The sequence below is a fragment of the Photinus pyralis genome, unplaced genomic scaffold, assembly GCF_008802855.1.
Source record: "Photinus pyralis isolate 1611_PpyrPB1 unplaced genomic scaffold, Ppyr1.3 Ppyr1.4_LG4, whole genome shotgun sequence".
NCBI lineage: Eukaryota > Metazoa > Arthropoda > Insecta > Coleoptera > Lampyridae > Photinus > Photinus pyralis.
The window spans coordinates 34,547,264-34,570,215 of record NW_022170511.1 but is presented as its reverse complement, the minus strand read 5'-3'; the positions used below and the strand labels follow the sequence as shown (position 1 = coordinate 34,570,215).

General features: G+C 34.7%; 3 protein-coding genes across 6 annotated transcripts; 2 read left to right on the top strand and 1 right to left on the bottom strand.

Annotated features, from left to right (window-relative positions):
* The first annotated feature begins 5,413 nt into the window (after positions 1-5,413).
* On the top strand, positions 5,414-7,954 carry LOC116168356. Of its 3 annotated transcripts, none has more exons than XM_031484143.1 (5): positions 5,414-5,606; positions 5,657-5,748; positions 5,809-5,934; positions 6,039-6,131; positions 7,663-7,954. In XM_031484143.1, the coding sequence occupies exons 2-5, from the start codon at positions 5,740-5,742 to the stop codon at positions 7,879-7,881; spliced, it is 447 nt and encodes a 148-aa protein (XP_031340003.1). In that variant the 5' UTR covers positions 5,414-5,606; positions 5,657-5,739; the 3' UTR covers positions 7,882-7,954. The 3 variants fall into 3 exon arrangements, with proteins under 3 accessions (XP_031340003.1, XP_031340002.1, XP_031340004.1); XM_031484144.1 differs by adding an exon at positions 7,516-7,592 and having other exon boundaries at positions 5,416-5,748; positions 7,663-7,800; XM_031484142.1 differs by having other exon boundaries at positions 5,414-5,748.
* On the bottom strand, positions 7,897-11,310 carry LOC116168355. 2 transcript variants are annotated; one of them, XM_031484140.1, is made up of 6 exons: positions 11,192-11,310; positions 10,791-10,900; positions 10,667-10,742; positions 8,245-8,596; positions 8,134-8,197; positions 7,897-8,082 (listed from the first exon to the last, which is right to left on the bottom strand). In XM_031484140.1, the coding sequence occupies exons 2-6, from the start codon at positions 10,845-10,847 to the stop codon at positions 7,981-7,983; spliced, it is 651 nt and encodes a 216-aa protein (XP_031340000.1). In that variant the 5' UTR covers positions 10,848-10,900; positions 11,192-11,310; the 3' UTR covers positions 7,897-7,980. The 2 variants fall into 2 exon arrangements, with proteins under 2 accessions (XP_031340000.1, XP_031339999.1); XM_031484139.1 differs by having other exon boundaries at positions 11,153-11,236.
* A 1,066-nt stretch (positions 11,311-12,376) lies between these two features.
* On the top strand, positions 12,377-22,464 carry LOC116169101. The gene is made up of 8 exons (XM_031485129.1): positions 12,377-12,435; positions 19,102-19,216; positions 19,260-20,104; positions 20,152-20,234; positions 20,278-20,433; positions 20,478-20,844; positions 21,054-21,302; positions 22,297-22,464. Exons 6-8 carry the CDS (start codon positions 20,764-20,766, stop codon positions 22,381-22,383), a joined length of 417 nt encoding a protein of 138 aa, XP_031340989.1. The 5' UTR covers positions 12,377-12,435; positions 19,102-19,216; positions 19,260-20,104; positions 20,152-20,234; positions 20,278-20,433; positions 20,478-20,763; the 3' UTR covers positions 22,384-22,464.
* The last annotated feature ends 488 nt before the right edge of the window (positions 22,465-22,952 follow it).

The window sequence follows — 22,952 nt, the reverse complement described above, 5'->3', positions numbered from 1 at the left end:
TTGAGAAGCCTGATCGAAAAAGTACGAATTGATTTGGATTCTACGCACCGAAATTAATAAGAAAAAGTGTTTTCCCGAGAAATTTTGGTGTAGTCGATTTTTGGTAAAAAAGGAAGGTTACACTGCCTTTTTTTGAGCCCCGAAAAAAATGGTCTCAGATCGACCCGGAAAATTTTTCTTATAGAATGTGACCTGTAGAATCCATAATTTCAAACAGTTCCAAGATTGGGCTACTAGTTCAAAAGTTACAGCCCTTTGAATTTTTTTTCGAAATTTCCTGGGGCCACAAATTTCAGCAAGTTTCAAATAAAACTGACAAGGTGTACAAAACTTTTCGCATCAACCTTTACTCTTATTTGTTCCTCTAGCTCTTACAACTTGATGAATTACAAAGGGAATGGCATTCGAGCGGCAGTTGAAAACTTAATAATTCAGAATGCTGGACCAAATTAGTATTATCTCAATCCTAGTAACGTCACCCTTCCATTGAAAACAGCACGTCGCGTCGTCCCACTTTTTTCGTCAGTAGGTAAGTAATACCGCACTTGCACCATGTCGTTCACCTACCCTTTTGCAGAGTTAAAAGTCGTCTGGATGCGCAATGGACCGCTATGCCCATGAGCTAAAGGTAACCGATGCATTGGTCAGAGTTACCAATAATTTCCCAAGACCTCACTGCTGGCCAGCATTCAAGTTGCCGTTGTAAGTTATTTCGTCAGGAACACTTATAGATAATCTCAAGAACTTTCATTTTTGACAAAACCAAGAAGGTCCTTATTACGAAGATCCGTTTTGCCCACACTGACAAAAGCACCGAAAATGGAAAAGATTTGCAGGCGAAAGAAGTTTCAATCACAGTTACAAGCATAACACTTTTAACCAAATTTGGTTGTCGGTTGCAAATACAATCAAAGAGTACCTACCACACCAGAATCACACAAGGATTTTTTTTGTGCCAAAGCAGTTAAAACCTGCACTGTAAAAAAGAAAAAAAGGCATATCTTTTTGGACAACAAAATTAGGTCTTGTGTGATAAATAGAGTATGGAAAGTTTCTTAAAATTCTTAGTACACGTTTAGTTTTCACTTTTTCAATACGATAACGATAAGAACGACAAAGGTGAGCGTATGACCTGCACAACGCATGTTACAAAATCAAGTTTTGAATCAGTGATTCATTTAAGTTTATTCGTTTACTTAGTTGATTACTGACCGGTGTAGTGATAAGTGCTCTATTTGCAATATTTTAGGTATGTATTTATACTTTACAACCTATTTTTTCTAATTTGTGTTTTGTTTCAGAAGTGTGAACACGAATAGTTTTTCCAGGAAGGTTCATTTTATGGTGAGTACTTTTAAGTACATTCTTTTGCATCTTAAAATTGGCGGTGATAAAGCTAGTCTATGACATACATGTATTTATTGTAAAATTAGGTAAAGCGATTTTGCAATGTTTCAAATGCAACAAAACTGCATCATTGCATAAAGTTTCTAAAACTCTACAAACTCAATTAGCAAGGACTTTAAAACACACAACCTACCTAATATTCTTGTAGTCCAGTTGACTAATGAAAACCCCATATTTTCATATGGTCTGGACTGAAATTTAATTCACCCCATTAGTCCAGGCAATATATAATTTTAGGATGCAAAATTCATGGTAGTTCTGGACATAGGCTTGTTTTATGTTTTCTGTGTCTATGAATCCGAATTCTCAACTTCCCACAAAAAATTCCCCCCGCAACCCCCCAAATTTTGAAAAAAAGAAAAATATCGTTTTTTTAAAAATACCGTTATTTTGTGTATTTCAGAGATAAACTTCGGAAAGTAGGCAACATTTGCGACAAAAAGATCATATGATATTTTGACGTGGGGCGAATGAGTAGGGCGTTCGCGCCTTGGTGCCGCACGCACGTCAGGACGATAACGCACACTGTCTCATCCTTAATACAGAAAATTGAAATGGCATCAATTCATCCATCGGTGATTATTGTCGGCGAAAATATAGATTTATTAGTTCTAGTAACTGTACTTGCTCAATCCGCCAATATTTACTTCATGAAGCCCCACAAAGGCAAAGTTTCAAAACAGATCTACTCGCCCTTTGGTCTTGAAGAAAACACAGTCGCTACAAATATACTATTTTTACACGCTTTCAGCGACTGTGACTCTACATATGTGATTTTTGGCCACGGTCCAGCTTTTCTAGAGTCCGAAAATACAAAAGATTTGTCAGATTAGTCGTTTCTAAACTTCCTTTTTGGTCTTCCGTCAACGATGGACCAATCAATCTACTTTAAAAACGGGACTGAAACAAATTAAATCTTTTTCGCGAATTAACCTAATTTTCAGCAGCGACATAGATAAACCTGGGCCATGAGCTGCGGTTAAATGGTAAAGAGTAATTTAAAATTTTTTTTTAATAATTTAATTTATGTTTAGTAATAAAAGTTTATATTTTTAAAATATATGTGGATGTGTTCTTAATTCTGAACTTGTCTGAAAATAGGTGGGGAAAGTTGGAGGTTGAGGGTTTTTCAGATGCTGAAAAAAAAGAGAGATTAAAGGAGGGAGGTGGGTAAAACGAAAGGTAAAGCGGGTGGAGGGTGAGCGAACACGAACGCCGTGGGTTGTTAAGCGAAGTGGGCCTGAATCGCCAATGAGCATACTTCAACGCACGCCAGCGCCCCCTACGAGCGTAGTACGTAAACTGTTTTAGGTCGTTTTTAGTTGCATACTATATTACATTTCAAATTTGTAGGTATTTATTTCGTGAAACAACAAAAAAAAACGATTTCTATTTTCTTAACATATTTTTTTCTTATTCTCAAGATTTTGGGAGGGTTGCGGAGGGAATTTTTGGTGGGAAATTAAAAATTTGGATTCAGCATCCCAAAAAACATAAAGTACCTAAGCCTCTTTCCAGAACTACCATTAATTTTGCAAGCTAAGGTCCTCATATGTTCTTTATTGCCTGGACTAGTATTACATAACTCCCTTTCTTTCGTACATTATTTCTTTGAAAAGAGTGAAAATGGACGTTGCTTTCGTTAAATAGGTACATTTTTTGGATGTGGAAGAAAGGTTAATGATAAAGTAAGTTATTGTAATACATTTTCATTAAAAACTTTCTCGGTAATTACTCAAAATGGGGAAGCCCCGACAGAGCATAGTATTGTTTTGCTCCCAAATCATCTCAAATCGCCTTTTAGGTAGATTTCTTCTACCTATTGTAACGGCACCAGATATATAGAGTGCTACATATAAGTATGTAAAAATTTAGGTGGTAGAGGTGATCAAAACAAACACTTTTTCCAAATAAACCGAAGGTCCAACGTGTTTCGTTTGGGAGCCACCTCCAAAAGTGGTGCAATTTGCATATTTTCTTCTTTAATTTTTTTCTTAACAACCATAAGAGACTGGTGGCACGTATTTGAATAGGTTTTCGGGTATGCCCTTTCCGATTTTGCAAAAATTTTTCAAAATTCCTGTAATGAAAGGCAGGACACCTAAATGGAGGTACGAAAAAAAATGTTGATTTCAACAAAAATTGGTACCTGGGGGTTTTTCAACATGAAAATTAATTTAAAGTTGTTCAGAATTTAAAATGCTATGATAGGTCCGTATTTATTTTCAAAATAGTAGATACTAATAGTAGAAGAAAACGAAGATATAAATTAGTAACAATTTGAAGAAATTAACAATAGCCATGATTTTATAACAAACTAACTATCAGTTTTGACTTTTCGTAAAATCGCATAATAATAAATAATAAATCAATAAATAAATAAAAGCTCTCTTTAAAATTTGTCTGAGTTGCATATTTATTCCCAATATAATAGCGTCGATATGTTAACGTTACAATTTGTCCTCGTCCAATTTACCAAAAAAACTATTCGTTTTACATCAATATGGATTCACCACGTTTCCCCAACTTATGATAAAATATGTGCTTAGTACTCGAACTGTATGGGACCAGAATTGGAATTTTATAACCGCAACGATTAGTACTATGATAAATAGTAAAATGAATATAACATTCGTTGAATAATTAGTACTTAATTATATCTTATGTGGACTTTCACGTTGCTGTATCTATAGTAGAAATCGCGATATATGCACTTCTTTATAAACATGTTGATTTCTAATTAACCATGAAAATTCTATCTCATATGTATCACGATTATAACGTAGGTGAAAATTTCTTTGTACATATTTAATTAGTTATTCTTTAATTTTAAGTTAATTTCGTATGCCGTAAATATTAAATAAGGGGCGATCAAAAAAGGATTGACGTCGAGTCGCCTTTGGATGCTCATGTTAAATATGATTTGCCATGTAAACAAAAATTCCAAAGGTGACTCCACAGCAACTCTTTTTTGATCGCATAACTCCACACACATTTTTGATGTAGTACATCGATTCTTAGCGATTTGGAATTCTCATTCTCTTTATATTCGATAATCAGTAATTCAATCGATTAACAGAGGAAAATGTAATTGAAAGGTTATATATGATGGGTTCACCTTTGAGTGATCTTACTCAAACGATGGCGTTTTCTTGTTATGTTTCTACTTAACTATGAACGAAACCGTGCAAAGCTTTAAAAAAAAATTTTGTATGTAACTACCATAAAAAAATACATTTAGTTCAGCGTTTCTCTAGCTGTTTCATTGCATCAAAAAACAGTGGGCCTTGTAGATCTTGAAATTGTCTTGCAGCACCGCAGTTTTTATCCGTCATGAATTTGGTCGTTTTGCTTTAAGGTCATGCGTTTACGTCCAATTGTGCTTTCACACGATTACCTAATCCTGGTTCCTCTTGACACGTATCTGACGTATCCAGTAAGGAAAATGCCCTCACAGTCCCAAAATATGGTCGCCCAGAAAAGGCCTGGTTTTTGCCTTTTTCTGACCACTGCATTGATTTCTGTGTTATGGGAGGATCCCAATAAAACACCCTCACTTCGTTGCCTGACAATGACAATCCACAAAAAATACCACTCGTGATCCGCATTGCGTCCAAATATTCTCGAACTGCCTTGGAGTAAACAGTCGACCATCGACCAGGACCAGGTACCTATTTTTTTACGCCCAAATCTTCGTGCATAATCTTAACTGGTTTTGTGAGGGTGTTTAGTGTTTAGTAAGAATTACGAAAATGCCTTGGCGAAAGGTTCTTTTTTACAGTTTTCGTTTTTTTTATCTTCATCAAGCCGCATCGTTAAATACCTGTTTTGGTGTAACACTCATGCATTATGGATCAAACTGTCTGGGTTTTTTCAAGCTCACGTTTGTGAATGCGCATACAATTATCAAAAATCAATAACGCAAACAATGAATACATCAAAAACAAAACCGGATTCTTCGAAAACTCGACGTCAAACACTAGCATTGTTTACAAAACTTAAATTGCATAAACGTGCTAATTTGCGTGCGATAAATCCAAATTGGCGACGATTATGTAACGTTCCTTAATCTCCCACACTTTGCAAAAATTCTAAAAACCCACACCGAGAGCGCGAAATAGTTCAAAGAAGGAGATGTGAAAGTGCTCGTAGGAGAAAGCCTTATCATAACAGACTTACTTGGTGTTTGGCCTTACTGGGTCAGTAACATGAATTACATCAGTTCCAACCTTTGTTGCTGTTTATATAGTTAGGTACCGGGACGTCTTCCGATCATTAGCTTAGCGATTCGTATAAGATCAAACGGTTTTATTTGAGTGCATTGTGACCATCATGAGTAAGGTACGTTACGTTTGATTTATTACTCGTCCTATTAATAACATTTCGGTTCTTTTGTTTAAGGTGATAGTGTACGTATTAGATAAATTCGTCTGGATTTTATTGGTTGCTGTTATAACAACCCAAGCCCTTCAAATCGCCGGTGTCGTCGAGGGACCGAAGACGTTGGGTGAAATTACATATGAAAAGGTATCGGAGAAAGTAAAACTTGCACTTTCTTTCGTTCCGCTAATATTTTGTATAATTGGAGGTGAAAGTGGTAGTAATTGCTCTCTTTTTGATTTTATGTGCAGGATAACGAATTGGAATTCAAAGTGACCGCCGGAAATCCAAGGGGAAAACGGCAGTCAGATGAGAGATTCGCGCTCTTTGACAATATATTTAACGTAAGTCCTTTCGATTGTTCTATATAGAGGTGGAGTTTTGTTTGCTTTTTTATGCGAAGATTTGAATTATATGATCAGGTTAAATACGTTTCAGTATGGGTGACCCATTTCAAAAATTATCGATAACTCTGTTTGAGTACAACATAAACATTCGAAAGGGTGTAATCCATTTTTATAGAGAAAATGTGAACGATATATCCGTAGCAAAATATATCAAATTAAATAATAATGATGCTTTTTATTGATGAGGAATAATTGGTTCCTATACCATAAGCAATAGGTTCAGGGTTAGGTAAGCTATTAGGTTCTTCTCCCTGCACCCCTAGACATGTAAAATATATTGCCAAGCAATTAGTAAAATTCGTTTTTGGTTGCAAACAAGCACACGTCTAATTAGCAATTGCTTACCAACAAAAAAAGAAAGAACCTCTAGTTAATAATTTTTTATTTTCCATTTAAAGGCACTTCGGGCAGACCGTCAAGTCTCAAATCGCTCTCATTCTCTAAACCAGAGTCAACGACGAAAACATTTTTCGTTATTTTTGTATTGCAAAGTTGCATTTGAGGACTTTTTTTATTTATGATGACAATTAACTGATATACAACTAACTAAAAGATTTATTGCTACTTTAACATGCGCGGCTTTTAAGATTATTTGACAATGTATAGTTTTTTTATTATTTTATTGACAAATACTCATAAAACGCACTTTGTCTCTTTCCGAAAATGTATCGTGATAATAGGGAAAAAATTTCATCTCACGGTGCGTGAGTTTTATTCACCTCAGGAACCAAAGGTTCCTTTTTTTGGTTTTTCGTTTACATTTGAAAATTAGTTCAGTGCTTGATTAATGATGCATGGGGTCAGGTCTTTAATAACTCCCTTAAAATCCAAAAACCTCCATAAATGTCTTCTAATTACCTTTGACCACATACTGTTCCACAATAAATCACAAAAAGACCCATGGCCCTAACAATTTGATATAGAAATACTATAGGCGAATATATTCTGATCTACGGTATAAAATAATAGAAATAATGACCCTTTAATTCCTCTTTAGAAAGTAACATTTTTGTGCCAAAAATATTTTGCAACAATTTTTACGTAAGAATTTGATCACAAAAATGTTACGGCCGTTTTTTATTGTATATTCAATCAATAGTAAGAAAATTGAATTCTTTGCTTTTTACTAGCTTTACTCTATTTAAAAAAAACTGGTCACAGATACCCGAAAACCGTTCCGAGGCTTATGACGCACTGTATACTCAAATAAAAAATAAAATATGATATTGGTTGGATTGGAAAGAGTGCATTGATCATAAAATTCAAATCTTTACAAACGAACAGTCTCTAAAAAATAACTGAACACTTTAATTTTAAATAGAGACGTTTCGAACGGGAATATATCATCATCAAACGCTTACGACCTAAAGTACTAACAGCCAAAATATGAACGGATAGGTCAGTACTGATTTTTTAACATTTACCAATTTTTGCAAGTTGTTTGTTATACTGACAATTTTTATTGTAGATACCGATCGCAACATTAAACTCTGTAAACGAGTTGTTACAAGCTACGAGAAGGTTAAGATTAAGTAATCGCAACGCGGCCGCCGCTGCCGCATCGAGTTACAATTCGGGTAATGCAAATGCGAGCAGAGTTCCCAGGAAAACTAAAAAAAGAAATTACTATGATGGGCCGCGTGTACAAGAAGATGGATCGAGCGCCCGTGTGCTCTTAAACATTTAATGAAGAGTAAATGAGTCACGTTTCTCTTCTTTTCGTATAATTTAACAATAAAATATTTTCATTTTTATAAAAAGGTCTTTTAGTGGTAACAAATATGTTCTAGTAGACGGCAATTCCTTTCGAGGCTCCAACGTGGAATCCAGCACCACCGCTTAAACCGTTGAGAAATCCGTTGACGGCGCCCAAAGTTTGAATAGGGATCTGTGGGTGGAAAATGTTAAGTACATTTTATCATTAGTGTTGAGATACTACATTAAAAATTCCATCAAAAAGTCCTCCGCCGTGGGCGTGGGCACTAAAACCTGCACCACCATTACTGAAACAAATACCTTGATTTCTGCACAAAATTTTGCTAAAACTCACTGGACGTATCCCACTTCTTTTGTAACCTTAACCGCAGGGACCACAACGTGCTCACGGCTGACTTCCTTTTCGATAATCTTCGGCTCTATTGGAACTTTGACCGTTTTCTCCACGTACGACGGTACCCTGATCGTTTTTTCGACGTATGTCGGCACTCTGATCGTTTTCTCGGCGTACTGAGGAACGTAAGTGCGTTCGATTACGGTTTTTTGCGCTTTAAATTCGGGCTCTGGTGGCACTTCGACGTCGATAACCTTTTCAGAGATAACCTTGTGCTTTTCCACGGCGATGCCGCCGCCTCCACCTCCGAGAGTCGCCGAACCTTCAACACTTATTCCACCTGAAGCTCCAACTAAAAAATATTTTTATGTTAAATATTTTCTACAGGTGTCAAAGACTTAATTATCTTAGATCGATGGGACTAATAACTAATTGAATGAATATTCTCAACGAAAAATTGCAGTGTTTCTATAATTATTAAGACTTAATAATTGAGCACTACGGCGTAAGGAGAGAGTGCAACAAACTATTGAAGTGCTATTTGGAGCAAAGGAGGCAGTTTGTTCATTTCGATGGTAAAAACTCTTCCCTCAAGGGAGTGTTCTTGACCCATTATTGTTCATATGAATAATATGGATCAAGTGGTTTACACTTTTAGGTGGGGATCCTCCCTTTCTCAGAATTGTCAGAATAATCTTCACCGCTTTGAAATTGAAATATTTTTTAAGAAAATTAATTTACAGGGTGAACATTTTGTCTGAAGCACTGGATATATCTCCCAAACAACATTGTTTTCAAAGAAACTTTTTATGTGTATGTGTAAAGTTGATTTCTCCGAAACATTTACTTATAAATATTTAATGATTTTTGATACAATAAATTCCTGACGTATCTAACAAAAGAATAAGGTGTTTTAAAACTAGTTTAATTATGCAATTAACTAACACAAGGATTCTGATTCTCCTGAATTTAATTATGTAACATAATATGTTTGTTATGTTGCTATATACAAAAAAAAGTACTCTTTAAGAATATATAACGAAAACGGTAATTTCCATTAAAAAAAATGCCCACTTTGACCATGCAGAAGTACGCCACTGACCAAACATTTAAAGTATGCGTAGTAGCAAACTTTGTACAATTTTGGATATCATAAAAAGTTCCTAGAAAAAATCTTGTTTTGAATTATCTAGTGTTCCAGACAAAATGCTCCCCTCCATATTTGTAAACTTAAAGAATGTATTTTTATGTAGAGTGCATTTCACCGAATTGACCGATCGCCATTAGTAAATTTAGGTTCGAGCGAGAAGAAAACAGAATAATAAGGCGCGTTTACGCATTGATTTCGAAAATGTATGCCCATATACAGTGCTATTCATTAAGAAGTAGACATTGGGATTTATGCGTATTGTTTTTCCCTGTGTCCACTTTTAAATGACAAAATCTCTTCTGAAGGGTGCCTAATTTTATGCAACCAAAATAACTTCTTCAAACAAATAAAGATCTGTCTGTCACATTAATTAATCTGAATATTGTTGCTTTGGTTCCGTATTTTTATTTTCGTTCGTGTGCGATGAAAGAGAAGTTGGTATTGTCAATTAGTATAGTGACTGTAACGGTTTAAGGAGCGTAAAAGATTTATTTTCTGTTAAGTCAAAACAGCAATATTCAAACTAATTAATATGACAGCCAGATGTTTATTTGTTTTAAAAAGTTATGTTAGATGCATAAAATTAGGCGCTCTTCAGAAGATATTTTGTCTTTTAAAAGTAGACATAGGGAAAAACAACACACGTAAATCCCTATGTCTACTTCTTAATGACCCTGTATAGCCCGTCGTTCGAACGATAAAAGTAGCAACAATAAGTGTAAATAACTGGATGATAATAATAATTTGCATAAATTCTAATGACAGTATTGAATAAATGATTAGTTACTTTATGCACGGTAATTATATTTTATTTGTTATTACTTTTTGCTTCTGCACCGGCACTACTATACAAACTATATATCCCCATGGAAGAAATTTATTACTTATTAGTTATTATGAATGTTTAGTCTAGAAATTTTTAATTTTTCATTTGTTTAAATAAAATTACTTTATATTTAGAAAAAAAATTTATGATAAAGTAAAAAAAAATCAAGAAAATCTCAATGAAACTTGGATTCATATGATTTATTGCAGTATTTAGAACAACTTATTGGATGGCAAAATAGCTGTTGCAAAGGGTTGTTGTAAATTAAAACCTTGTTTAGCTACTGAAGGTCCTTAACGAAAGAAACCGCACATTGGGCAAAAAAACACAGTAAAAAATGTTTTTTGGACGTCGAAGGTCGAGAAATCAATTTTCAGGATCACGACTCATTAGTTAGGTCATTAACTATTTAATTAGATGATTGATATTAGGTAGGCGGTACTTACGATTTGTGTGTGATGCTGCTTCGCCGTCACTTGCTACGTAGAAGTTCTTGTGGATGCGATGATGGCCGTGGGGAGCCTAAAAATTGTATATAATTTCGCCCTATTAGTAAGGGTTTCATCTTACACAAATTATGTAACTCGCGCAGAAGAAAAGATTCAGAATGGAAAGTAAGCGGGACATCTCGACGTCTTTCTTTCGCTACCAAATTGACACGTTTAGCTATGAGTCCAAAACTAATAACAAGAAGATAAAAACTTGTTAGCAATGAATCAAGTAACACTCTGACGTAACTTTTGTCTTAGAGCTTAATAAATTAATCGCATTTATTCCATGTGCGTATTTAGTGGTTGTAGGAATTATAAATTTGCATTGCAAATGTTGAAAGGTACATCCTTCTTGTACAATATGAGGCGCCTGTGGTATAGGTGCAATAAAAGTGAATGGCTATTAAAATATAATGAACGAAGAAAAAGAAAATTACTTACAAAAACACTTTGCACCACACTTGACTAATTAATGCTTACCAATTTTCCACGGGCGTTATATATAAGCTTGCCAAACCAACCTTAAGAAAAATGGCTGGGTAAATCCTCAAGGTAACTTGTATCTGTAAGTAGTCGGTCATCAATTAAAGAATACCTATCATTAAACAACAAATTAACGAGTTTTTCGCCCGCATATTAAGGGGGAACCTAATCAAAACTGGTCCAAATTCCAAAACAGGAAGTGCGCATTGACGCAAATCAAAGCAGCGGTTAATCGAGAGAGAAAAATCGATTTATGTGTTTTGCTTCATGAAAAAAGCTCAAGGTAAAGTTCATGGTTAAGAGTTTGCACGTACTATTTGGTCCCTGCCTTAGAGCGTTTAAGAGAAATTCACTGAATCACCATGGTGTAGTACCTTTCCTTTGGAAATACCACACAATCCCATTCATTAAACGAATTTTTTCTAATTACCCCAGGCGAAAGTTGGGTTTACTGTTGAGTCACTTGTCACGGGGAGTTTTTACAAAATCCTCCTTTAGTTTCACAAAACCTCTTTGCTCCATTCGCTAAGAGATTGCCACCGAACTTAAGACTTATATGTTTGCCCAGTAAAAAGTAATTTCATCGAAATTCCACACGACTGCTGCGGTTAATGAAGGGTAAAGTTGCAAAAATTGTAATACGATCCAAATCGTGTGGTGCACCACTAGAACCATGATATTTCATATAATTTATTTATTTCAAAAATAATAAGCGTTAGGTATATACCTATTTTGAGTGTGGTTTATTTGACGTGAAACACATCAATTGGAAAGCAAACAAGGGAAATTGAAAAATAGCCCGCAACATCATTTTCCAATTACAACTTTTGGTATAGTACAGGCATTATGCATATGGAGACAAATTTTGTGGCTTTAAAAGCTACTACCGCGTATTGCATTCATTTTTCCTTGCTTTTGGCGCAATGATTTTTTTGTGACACTTTGCAAGGGATACTAAGGTTTGAGGCATATTAATGTCCCTTCACAGGAAAAAGTAATTGATACAGACATTTTAATTCTTTCAAAAACAAAATTGTAATATAGATACTCAAAAACCGTTACCGAGCATTCGTCTTTAGAAGGTATGACTAAGTACCTAATAACCTTGCGATTATCGTATTACAGTTGACCTCAACCGTTATCTATTGTAATATTAATATATTTCCAATTCAGTCTCTTACTAACAAGCGTAGGGTGCACATGTACAACTTCGTTCTTGTGCTCTGAGAGAGCGTCGACAGGTGAGATTTTTAATTATCCCTAAATAACTGGTAGTTCTATACTTAATGTAACCCTATATCCCTAATTTAATATCGCGCCCCTAGTTTTTAATTTTTTGAATTGAATATGACATACCACTACATTTTATATGGTATGATGGGACAAATGGAAGCTTTTTAGTGCATTTCCACAAAAAAAAATGCGCTATTGTGGCCACTTTGTCCGTCCGTCCGTCCGTCCGCTCGTTTTGCGACGCTACTACTATAGTTCTTTATCTTAAGAGCTATTGTTCTACTTTTTTCGCTATTTGGTTCGTTATGGTGTCGAGACTTGTACCAAGGAAGGAATTTTTTCTGTACCGCTTACAAAAAAAGTTATTGTAAAAAAAAAACAAAAAACCGTTTTTTATATGTTCCATAATTTTACACTTTTGCCGTTTATTAACGATCCTAGAGATCGTTTATAATTTTGCATTGCTATCTGTCGTCTGCCTGTTGGTCTGTCCGTCTGTTCCTTTGTCTGTCTGTCAATCTATCTGTCCGTGTGAACGATAACTTTGTTTAGAAATGTTCGATCGCTTTTACATCTCCGTTAGTTATGAACTGAATTGCATGAAATTCAATATGGGCATAGCTTTAGCCATATAATACGCATTGCCAAAAGTTGAATCGAATCGATTCAAAATTCACAGTGCCCTTTTCGCATCTCGACCATTTATAAACCGAATTGCAAACTTTTTACTTATAAAAGTATTTGAATGAAATTTGATACATAGGCACTTGGAATAAAGGAAAATCAAACGCCAATTTCAAAATTTGGTTTTGCGCATGCGCAGTGGCAACTTTTTTATTTATAGAAGAATTTAAACGAAATTTGATACATAGGCACTTGGGATAAAGGAAAATCAAACGCCAATTTCAAAATTTGGTTTTGCGCATGCGCAATGCCAACTGTTTTATTTATGGAAGAATTTAAATGAAATTTGATACATAAGCACATGGAATAAAGGAAAATCAAACGCCAGTTTCAAAATTTGGTTTTGCGCATGCGCAGTGGCAACATTTTTATTTATGGAAGAATTTAAATGAAATGTGATACATAGGCACTTGGAATAAAGGAAAATCTAGCGCCAGTTTCAAAATTTTATTTTGCGCATGCGCAGTGCCAACTTTTTTTTTTATCTATGGAAGCATTTAAGTGAAATTTGATACTTAGGCGCTTGGAACAAAGGAAAATCTAACATTAGTTTTAAAATTTAGGTTTGCGCATGCGCAGTTCCAACTTCCTTATTTAGAAAAGCATTGAAATGAAATTCTTCTCATAAACTGAAATTGAAGTAGCACGTCAACAATGGATTGCCCATGTGCAACGCTATCTTTCATATTTGTGGCCGGATTTTTACGATTTTAATAGAAGTTGCATCTTACAAATGGGAAATGAATGCAAGTGGAAATGCGCTTTATGTAAATCGTTTACGATTACTTTTTAACTTGTTAGTTTTGTGGCTAGAAAGATAAAATCTATATGACCGTGATGATACTCGTGGGGCCGACAAGAAATCCAAATTCCAACTTTTTAGGGACAAATTTTTTGCATTGTTTTCGTCAATATTTCCTATTTTCATCGTCACATTATCCAAATTCAAATAAAATATAATAAAATAATAATATAATATTGTCCAAAAATTTGGATTGTTTCTCTAAAGAACCAACTTGAAATCTTGAGGAAAACAATTCAAAGGATTTAGAAACTTTGTCCATAAAATGTTGGAATTGGTTAGTCTGATTCTTCAATATAAATTTGACACATGTTGCTTTGTATTTGGTAACTGTTTGAGTTTTTAATATCCAAGAACATTGATAAAATATTAAAAAGCAATCCTCAAGGAGAAAATTCAAATATGCCTGAACCTACACCAGTAACGAGAATGAACGGGCAGGGTGGCAGGTATTTTTATAGGGTGTCGTACCATATGCGTATAAGTGCCAAAAGTGTACAAACATTAATTAGTGCTATTGTGATACAAGGTGGGGTGGGTTAAATAGTTAAATACCAGGTATTGAACGCAGTAAAATTAAGCTTCAAACGTCATTAAACCTTTGTTAACCAAAAAGTGTCATTACCGAAAGAAAATTGCAAATTCAGTTCAAAATTTCAAAAAGTTCGATAAGAATATTTTGCCCACTTCAATTTTAAATTAAATTTTGCAAATTTACATGCATCGAACGCGAAGGTCGGTATAGGTTTAGGTACGAACTGATGGTAATTGATAGTAAACAAAGCCGGATTTACATCTCGCGGGGCCACCAAGCACGAGGTAGGGATGGGGCTCCTATCTTCTACAGGGCAGTTCACAAAAGCTTTAGTAAACGTTATGTCCAGAGTCCAAAATAACATAGGTATACATACAATAGATCATACTACATACTAACATACGTATACTAACCCATTTTAGCATTTTAACTGACGTAAATCCGGGCCTGATAATACAGTACCTATCCGCCACCCTTTGTAAATATGTTTGGTAATTTGCAAGCTCGTTATGAAGCCCGTTTATTCCGCAATGACGTACATGTTGAAAGTTTAAATTATGTAAATCACTTTGAAGTACCAGAACCGGACATTAGGCCGCCCCCGAAAGGGCGCGAGACAAAAGGGCGCGTGGACATAAGGGCGCGTGGACATAAGGGCGCGGGACATTAGTATTAAACTTGCGTTTTATTTAAATAGAACACTGCATATTTTATTAGGGATTTGTAAAGTACCTGAAAAGTACTAATTTTTTTATGTAACATATTATGCCCTTAACTTTAACGATTTCGCTGTTGTAACCTTTTTGCTCAAAATTTGACCGTTTTTCGAATTTTTTTTGAGAGAAACTAGATCGCGCCGGGGCCTAAGTTTTGAATTGAGGCAATGATAATTGTAGTTTATAATTGCCTTCATTTCTCCGATTTCCCACAATAAAAATTACAAATAGGCACATGAATAGACGAATTTGACAATCTACAAAAAATGTGTTTACAACTTTGCTCTGCAAGGAAGAAAATATTTCGATATAAAGAAATTAGCATTGAAATCTCTATGGTGCGTTTCGTTTCTACACCCTGTATAGCCAAGGTTGTGTTAACGAAACCTAAAAATATTACACCTATACTCAGGTTAATTATACTTCAATATAATTAAATATATTACAGGTAATATCATCACATAGAAAAAGTTATAAAGTTCAACATATGTTAATTACGGAACGTTTATTATTATCATTTGACGGTCATAATTATTAACAACAACGAATACAATATATTTTATTAGAGGAACTTTAGTGAGGCCTGATAATGGAATATTAGTTTACTCCGAAATCAATGGCCATAGAAAAAAATTGATAAAATTGATTGAATTGAAAAAAATACGCTATTATATTCGTTATGGCTTGCCGGCCGGCTGTCCGGCTAAGATCTCAGCAATTACAATAGCTAGAGAGTTCAAATTTTCACTAACAGCTTTCTGCTATAGTGTAGATGTGCAGGCTCTAGTCGATTTTGAGTTCGATTACTTGTGAGATCGATAATTTAAGAAAATAATTTCGATATGATTTTCGGAGGTGCTATAATTTTACCGTTAGATAGCGCTACCAGTTTAAAACTTAATTATTTACTTTGTGATTTGTTTTACAAAATGAAGACGTACCCTCAATTGAAATTAAATAAAATTAATTATTTAACGCAGCCAAAATTACTCGTGAGATCGATAATTTTAAACTTCGCTAATAAAATACTGACCTGCATGACCAAAAATGCGCTTTAATCATGCATATGCTGATTTACAACTTGTTTTTTCTTGAGTTCAAAAAACATATGCACATTTACCTTTTTTTGGTAAGCTATTGGGTACATACGGTAAGCAACACACAACGCAACCTCAATAACGGCTACTTTGGTCGGCATTGCGATCGCAAAATGAGAAAGCAGAATTATATTTCTGTTTATAATCAATATTTACCGGGAGCGTTTATATTTTGAAAAATTTGAAACAATTTTGCATATTTTCTTAATGTGTGTCAAAAGTTTTCTGTAGGTAATTTCATTTCTCAAATTGATAGACAAAAATAATTGAGAATAATCATATATGGGCCCGCGGGCCTCAGGTAGTTTACATGGTGTAATAAAATGCAAATTATTATTCCATTGCTCATTATCGTGCAATTAGGTGTGATTATTTTTAGTATAAGAAATACAAAAGAGGTGGAAGTGGGTAATTAAAACCAAACCCTGCCAATAACATTTCAAATAATATGTAAATTTTTGTGTTTCTATTTTGACCCAAATAGTCCAGTCAAATTAGCTACAAAAGTAGCCTGAACTGGATGTTGTCACTTCACTAAACGAAGCCAAGTATATATTGGCATATTGGTTTGCTATCAAATACGAATTTTGAAATAGATCGGATGAATTTCATTTATTAATAACAAGTTAATTTTCGAGATTACTTTTTTATATTTTTCCATAAAAAAACTAACGTTTGAAAATGAATATTCCGGACCAACTGTGTCTTGTAGAAATTTCGATTCTAAGCAAATTCACTTCTATTCATTTTAGCAATATAGTTAACCAGGTATTCGAAGTAAATGCGCAAAAAAAACATTTTCCCATTTTTGTTTTGTTTTTTGTTTATAACAATATGTTACGGGAGTTTCCGACCCCGGGGACTATGATTTTCGAATTCAGAGGATTTTTTTTTACGTAGGATACACTTTGTTTCCTTGAGTGAAGTGACAACATCCAACCGAAACCGTAATGGTATAGGGTAGTTTTAGATACCTATTCGAATTCCATTGGAATTACAAAAATTGATAAAAACGTTTGCGTTGAATGGAGGTCTGTTATCACTCCCGACCCGGTCATTCCTGGGAGACCAATTACAGCAAATTAATATTTCAATTTAGCTACCGTTTGAACAGCATTACGCACAAGTAAAACTGGTCTCTACTGACCATCCACTCTATGCCTCAGTAGGTACACCATCTACTCCATTAGAACAATTTATTATTCAATGATTAAGAACTAGCATCACAAAAAATAATTATGGGTTTACTTGGATCATAATGAGTGAGGACTTGATTATGGCTGAACCATACATTGTTTGACTCGAACACTTTTCTACACTCATCTTTAAAGTCAAAATTAACATTTTTCTCTAAAAGTCTGTATAGCGGATAGGAATAAATTTTCCATAATAGTTGAGCAGATCCAAATAAGCTCTTAATTGGTTTACATTTTGCGGTACAGGAGCTTTTGCGATAGCTTGCAGTTTTTCATCTGTTGGATGTATACCAATACTATCAATCCTGTGTCCAAGATAAGTTGCAGAAGAAAAACATTTACATTTTTCCAAATTTACTTTATAATGTTATAGTTAATTACTTACTTTTTCGAAGACTAATTTAACAAAAACTTTACTTCGTTCAACTGATGTTTCCACTACCAGGTTGTCATCCAAATATCAATGAAATCCAGTATCCATTATGTATTGAAATGCTGGTGCTGATGAAATTTCATATGTTAATCTTCTAAATTTAAAAAACCCTATATGAGTGTTGATTGTTAAAAACTGGATGCACTTTCAGTTGCTAATACGCTCCTGATAAATCTAACAAAGTAAAATCCTTTCCTTCTGTCAAACTAGCAAAACTAATTTAAGTATTATCAGGTTTCTGCAATTGGTACCTACACGTTTACATCGCATTGAATATTAATTTTTTATTCAATGATAACAGTGAGGCGATAATCTGAACAAATTCTAACATCCCAATTTTTTTTCGGTACCACCACTATCGGAGACGTCCATTCTGGTTTCTAAACTCCCACTGACAGCATTTGTTCAATTTTTCGCGTGAGCTTTTTTAAAAACCGGTACTACGTTTTCCTTTAAAAGAAATTTATCGTCAAACCTCTTTATAGAGCTACCCAAATTTGAATCAAATACCACGTCTACACTGGGTTCAATTACAAACGTGTATTAATAATATAAAGACTAATTTTATAACGTACAATGAATAATGACAATGTAATATTTTTTATGTCTTACTAACCTATCATAGCACATTTTATATCTGTGATACGCGGGCATAAAGTACCACTTTATGCCCTAGGGCATTAAGTATCACCATAGTAACTCATTTATACTTAATGACAAAACAAACAAATATTTGCAGGTCATTGAAAATTAGAAACGTCAATTATTAATTGTCAATACCTACTAAATCCCAAGATTGGCCTTATTTCGTATAGTTTCTGGAACTTCTTGCTCATTCACGATGAATTGAATTATTTAAGTTTTGACGTTTGGATGGTTTCAATCACATTAACAAATTCGAACCACCCATACTCGATCAACCATAATGAATTATTTTGTTAACGAATTTTGACGAAGAAAACTATTTGTAAAACATAAAATTGTGTATGTACCACGGGCATAAACTGATGTTTATACTCTCGGGCGACTAAAAAGCTCTCTCGAGCTTTTTAACTCGTCGCCCTCGAGAATATAAACATCACTATTATGCCCTAAATACATAAATAACTATATTATAACGCATACTATTTATTCGTTACCATATAAACAACAACTATCGTGTGCCATCTTTGCAAATATTACACAAACATGTATGCAACAATTTTTTTTAGGCATTACCATCGTTTACAATGGAATTACTAAACTAGCTGTGTTGGAGTTGATAATCGTGGAGAAGTTCCAAATGGAAATCCGAGATGTATGATGAACTCACACGCATGAAGTGGAGTGAGTAATATTATTTAGAGTAAACTGCTTATATACTCAGTAGGTGTAGGTGTTTTCTGTAAAGAGTTACTCACCGTAGACATTGAATAAACTTAATTTTTTATTCAATGTCATAGAGGAATCTTCAAATACTTACGTTCCTGGAATTTGTTTAGCATGGAGTGGCATGAAGGAAACCTAAAAATGAAATTGGGTATTGTTTTTCATCCAACCTGCGATAAGGGAGAGGTAGTCAGAGTCAGAATTTAGGTAACTTTTCAAGCAAGCGCAGGGACCGTATCCTCATTGGGATTATAGTGATCGTGAAGTAACTCCCGTTCGACTGAACGTATAGAGTCAAAATTTTTATATTTTTGAATTAATTGTGCTACACTCTTTTTTGATGATTTGCAAAAGGATTTAAATCAGCATTTGGTTTTGTCCAAACTTACAGAACATCGCTTGTGCCCAAAATTTCTTTGCAAACTGATTGTAACATAACATCTTACGCCCTTATCAACTCTTGATGGGATAATCCAGTTCCAATTGTATTTTATTATTTGTATATATCCACATCTTTGTCTCCGGAACGAGAAAATGTATTACAAAATCTTCTACGTATATATTCCGCTTCCCAAAATTTAGTAAAAACCCAACTTTCCTTTTCCCTTATCTATACATGTATACAGCCGGTTACCCCAACGTTACCTCTGAAGTTCTCGCAATTTGTGCATAATTACAATAAAATGTAAATATCAAGCATGTAGCTATTACAGTAATACGTGGTGAGTAGGAATATAAAACAGAAAGTTTAAACGTGGGGGATAGACCCGCAGATCCGCAATTAAAGATCGACGAACTCTTATGCATTGTGTGTGCATAAATCCTTTCTCTCACATTTTATAAACGGTAAGTAAAACAAACAATTCAATTGCACTGATGCATTTCGTTTTCAGGCAAGAAGATGCGTACGTTTATGGTAATTTTGATTTCGTTACTCTCCCTCACTTTAGCCGTGGGCAAACCGCAAAAGGACCAGGTAATAGCCTTACACTTTTCAAAATTACAACGTATTCTTTTAGCCCAAAGAGCCAGAAATAAGCAACAGCGTCAATCCAGAAGCGAAAGAGGATGAAATCGTGATAGAAATAAAAAGTACGGCGGCTCCAGAAATTCACGAGAACCATTTCCATCGACCCGGTGCGGCCGTTGTACGAATAATCGACGACATCTTTCAGGTTTGCTTCCACAGAAACGTACCGAAATTCACGTTTTTTTGCAGATACCAATAGGGGTCTTACAGTCGGTTTCGAGGTTATTAAAAAATCCGTTCGTTTCGCAGAAGAAAACCCCCGAAACCATTTCGTCATACTAATTATCTAAGAGCTTGTTAGGATCGTAAATTAATTAGGAGCAGGTCAATGGGTGGTTGCGTAATTGTTTTATACTTGGAAGTGGACAATCAATGTCAAAGATAGAAATTGCATATTTTTAGAGAAAGTTGGTTCATTTATCGACATGTTCTTGTAGCGGCAGTAATTGAACAAAAAAAAATTAGCTGCGTAAAAATGAATTGTGTAATAGTGATTGTGACATCCATGTTTTTTAATGTAATACATATGCTACCAACGGAGTTTGTCGCTCATAAGGTAAAATTAGTTTTTTAAATAAAGTACCTGAAAATGCAAGGTTTAAACTATCAAGGCTCCTTTTACCTAAGTTGTATCCTAACATGTCCAGTACCTGCAAGGTTTACAACCCATAATTCCTAACAACGTATAAAGACGTAAGAATTAATTACTTTTTTCGTTGTACCTAATGACACTGGAACAGCAACTTCTAACATTTCCTTTTTCAGGTTTTCAAAAGAGGTCTTCTTCCGGAACGATTGCCTGGCAGAGAGGAAGCTTTCTTCGAGATTGAAAAACCGTCACTGTACAATTCTGCGCAAGTTATCGCGAGTAACATTATAAAACCGACGCCGATAGTCGATACCATTTCAGAAGCAGATAAATACGGAAACACTGGAGAACAGTTTAAGCCGGTTGGAAATCTGATTACAGGAAGCTTCCAGAAGATTTCGCGTGTGATAAATGCGGTAGTTGATGTGAGTTTTTATCAATCAATAGTACCTGTACATGAAAGTATTTTACTTTTATTTCTGAGTACGTATCACCATAGTGTAAGAATAGAAACACTATGGTATCATGTATTCTATTCATGTTTCAAGTAGATATCCATGGTGCTTACTTGGTGCATTTGAGCGGTTTTTCTTTTTAGTCAGCTCAGGAATCTGTTGATAACAATAAGAAATGCCTAGAAAAGTAATTTTCATCTGTGTCATAAGAATTTGATCTCAAACCTTAGTTGTTTGAGCCTTTTTCAGGCAACTATAGTATATTATATACCGCGGGACTGAAGTAGTACTTTTAATCCCGAAGGTAAAGTTTATGGCCCGACCGAAGGGAGGGCCATAATTTACCTGAGGGATTAAAAACACTACTTCAGTCGCAAGGTATATACGATATTTTTCGTACTTCCGAAACTGAAACACTTAATATGTATGGAGTTAGAGAACGCGTTCTTTCAAAAAATCGCTACTTAACAAGTTAGGTACCATAGGAACGTTGCGTTGGTACGACAATTCCTATGCCGTGGTAACAAAAATAATTTGGAAACTGTCATTGCTAGTGTCATAATTTTGGTGGTGAGTGACAAAAGTGTATTTGATATTCATAAAAAGCAGCCAAACTAGGTAAAGAATTGATACCACCGAAATCCAAAAAACTATATGAGCAGCAGTACGATACGTTTAAGAAGTAGTGCCGCATACAAAATGTGGAACAACCTACTGAAATTGCCTTGTTAGTAATTTCATCCTTCCGGGATTTTCGTCAAAATTTAATCCCGGCGGGACAAAAAGTGACACTTCAGTACTTGTCATAATGGAGTGAAGTGGTCACTTTAGTCTCGGAAGTACGAAAAATTTTTTAAGGATGCAACTTGGACATCCTGTATAATCTTGATCATAATCTACGGTTTTTGAAATTGGCGAATATCTACTTAGAACACCACCTTAACGATTTTAAACTTTGTTCCAGACTCCAACTACTAAAACGGTGCAATTAGGGCGATCGCTAAATGAGTACCTCAGCACAATAGGAGCAAAAGTGGTGGGCTTAATATAAAAACCCCATGCAGACGACGTAAGGTACCAAAGTTTTACGTTAGAATGTTTACTTCGTTTCAAATAAAGAGCTAGATTATTACCTTTTTTAAATTTGAAAGCCTTGTCGATTTATAAACCGCCTAATTGGTATAGAGTATATACCCTGGTATATACCGAATTGCGAAAAAAACAGGGTCGTCCTGTCGGCATATTCGTAGCGGCCTTAAATGAAAATATATAAAAATAATTATTTATATACTTAATAAACTAAAATGCGTCCAAAAAGTTTAAAAACTCTGTTTTGAGATACAGAAAACCTATACAATTGTATGCTACTTGGAAATTTCTTTACCAAAATATATTCTTTTTCTTATGATTATCCAAATATCTTATTTGTTACCTTTTTCGTTAGTGTAGCGATTTATAGATAAGGGCTTGACACGGGAGGTCTGGTGTACGAGAATGTGGCGTATACTTATAGGGGTGATGTCAATTTTTAAAATTCTTGATTGTTGGTGTACTGTTCTATCAAGAGTTTGGCACATTTTCTTATTATTCGTTGGTCTCGCTTGAAGCGACCTTTTACAT

Bases quoted from the DNA above. Each gene is read 5' to 3' on its own strand.
- LOC116168356 (XM_031484143.1), top strand. The intron at 5,935-6,038 runs GTATCGGAGAAA...TTTTATGTGCAG, and splicing joins GTGAAATTACATATGAAAAG to GATAACGAATTGGAATTCAA. The intron at 6,132-7,662 runs GTAAGTCCTTTC...TTTTTATTGTAG, and splicing joins TCTTTGACAATATATTTAAC to ATACCGATCGCAACATTAAA.
- LOC116168355 (XM_031484140.1), bottom strand. From the start codon at position 10,847: ATGTCCCGCTTACTTTCCATTCTGAATCTTTTCTTCTGCGCGAGTTAC. The intron at 8,597-10,666 runs GTAAGTACCGCC...AATATTTTTTAG, and splicing joins AGCAGCATCACACACAAATC to TTGGAGCTTCAGGTGGAATA. The intron at 8,083-8,133 runs GTAGTATCTCAA...TTCCACCCACAG, and splicing joins TTTTTGATGGAATTTTTAAT to ATCCCTATTCAAACTTTGGG.
- LOC116169101 (XM_031485129.1), top strand. From the start codon at position 20,764: ATGAATTGTGTAATAGTGATTGTGACATCCATGTTTTTTAATGTAATA. The intron at 20,845-21,053 runs GTAAAATTAGTT...TTCCTTTTTCAG, and splicing joins CGGAGTTTGTCGCTCATAAG to GTTTTCAAAAGAGGTCTTCT. The intron at 21,303-22,296 runs GTGAGTTTTTAT...ACTTTGTTCCAG, and splicing joins TGATAAATGCGGTAGTTGAT to ACTCCAACTACTAAAACGGT.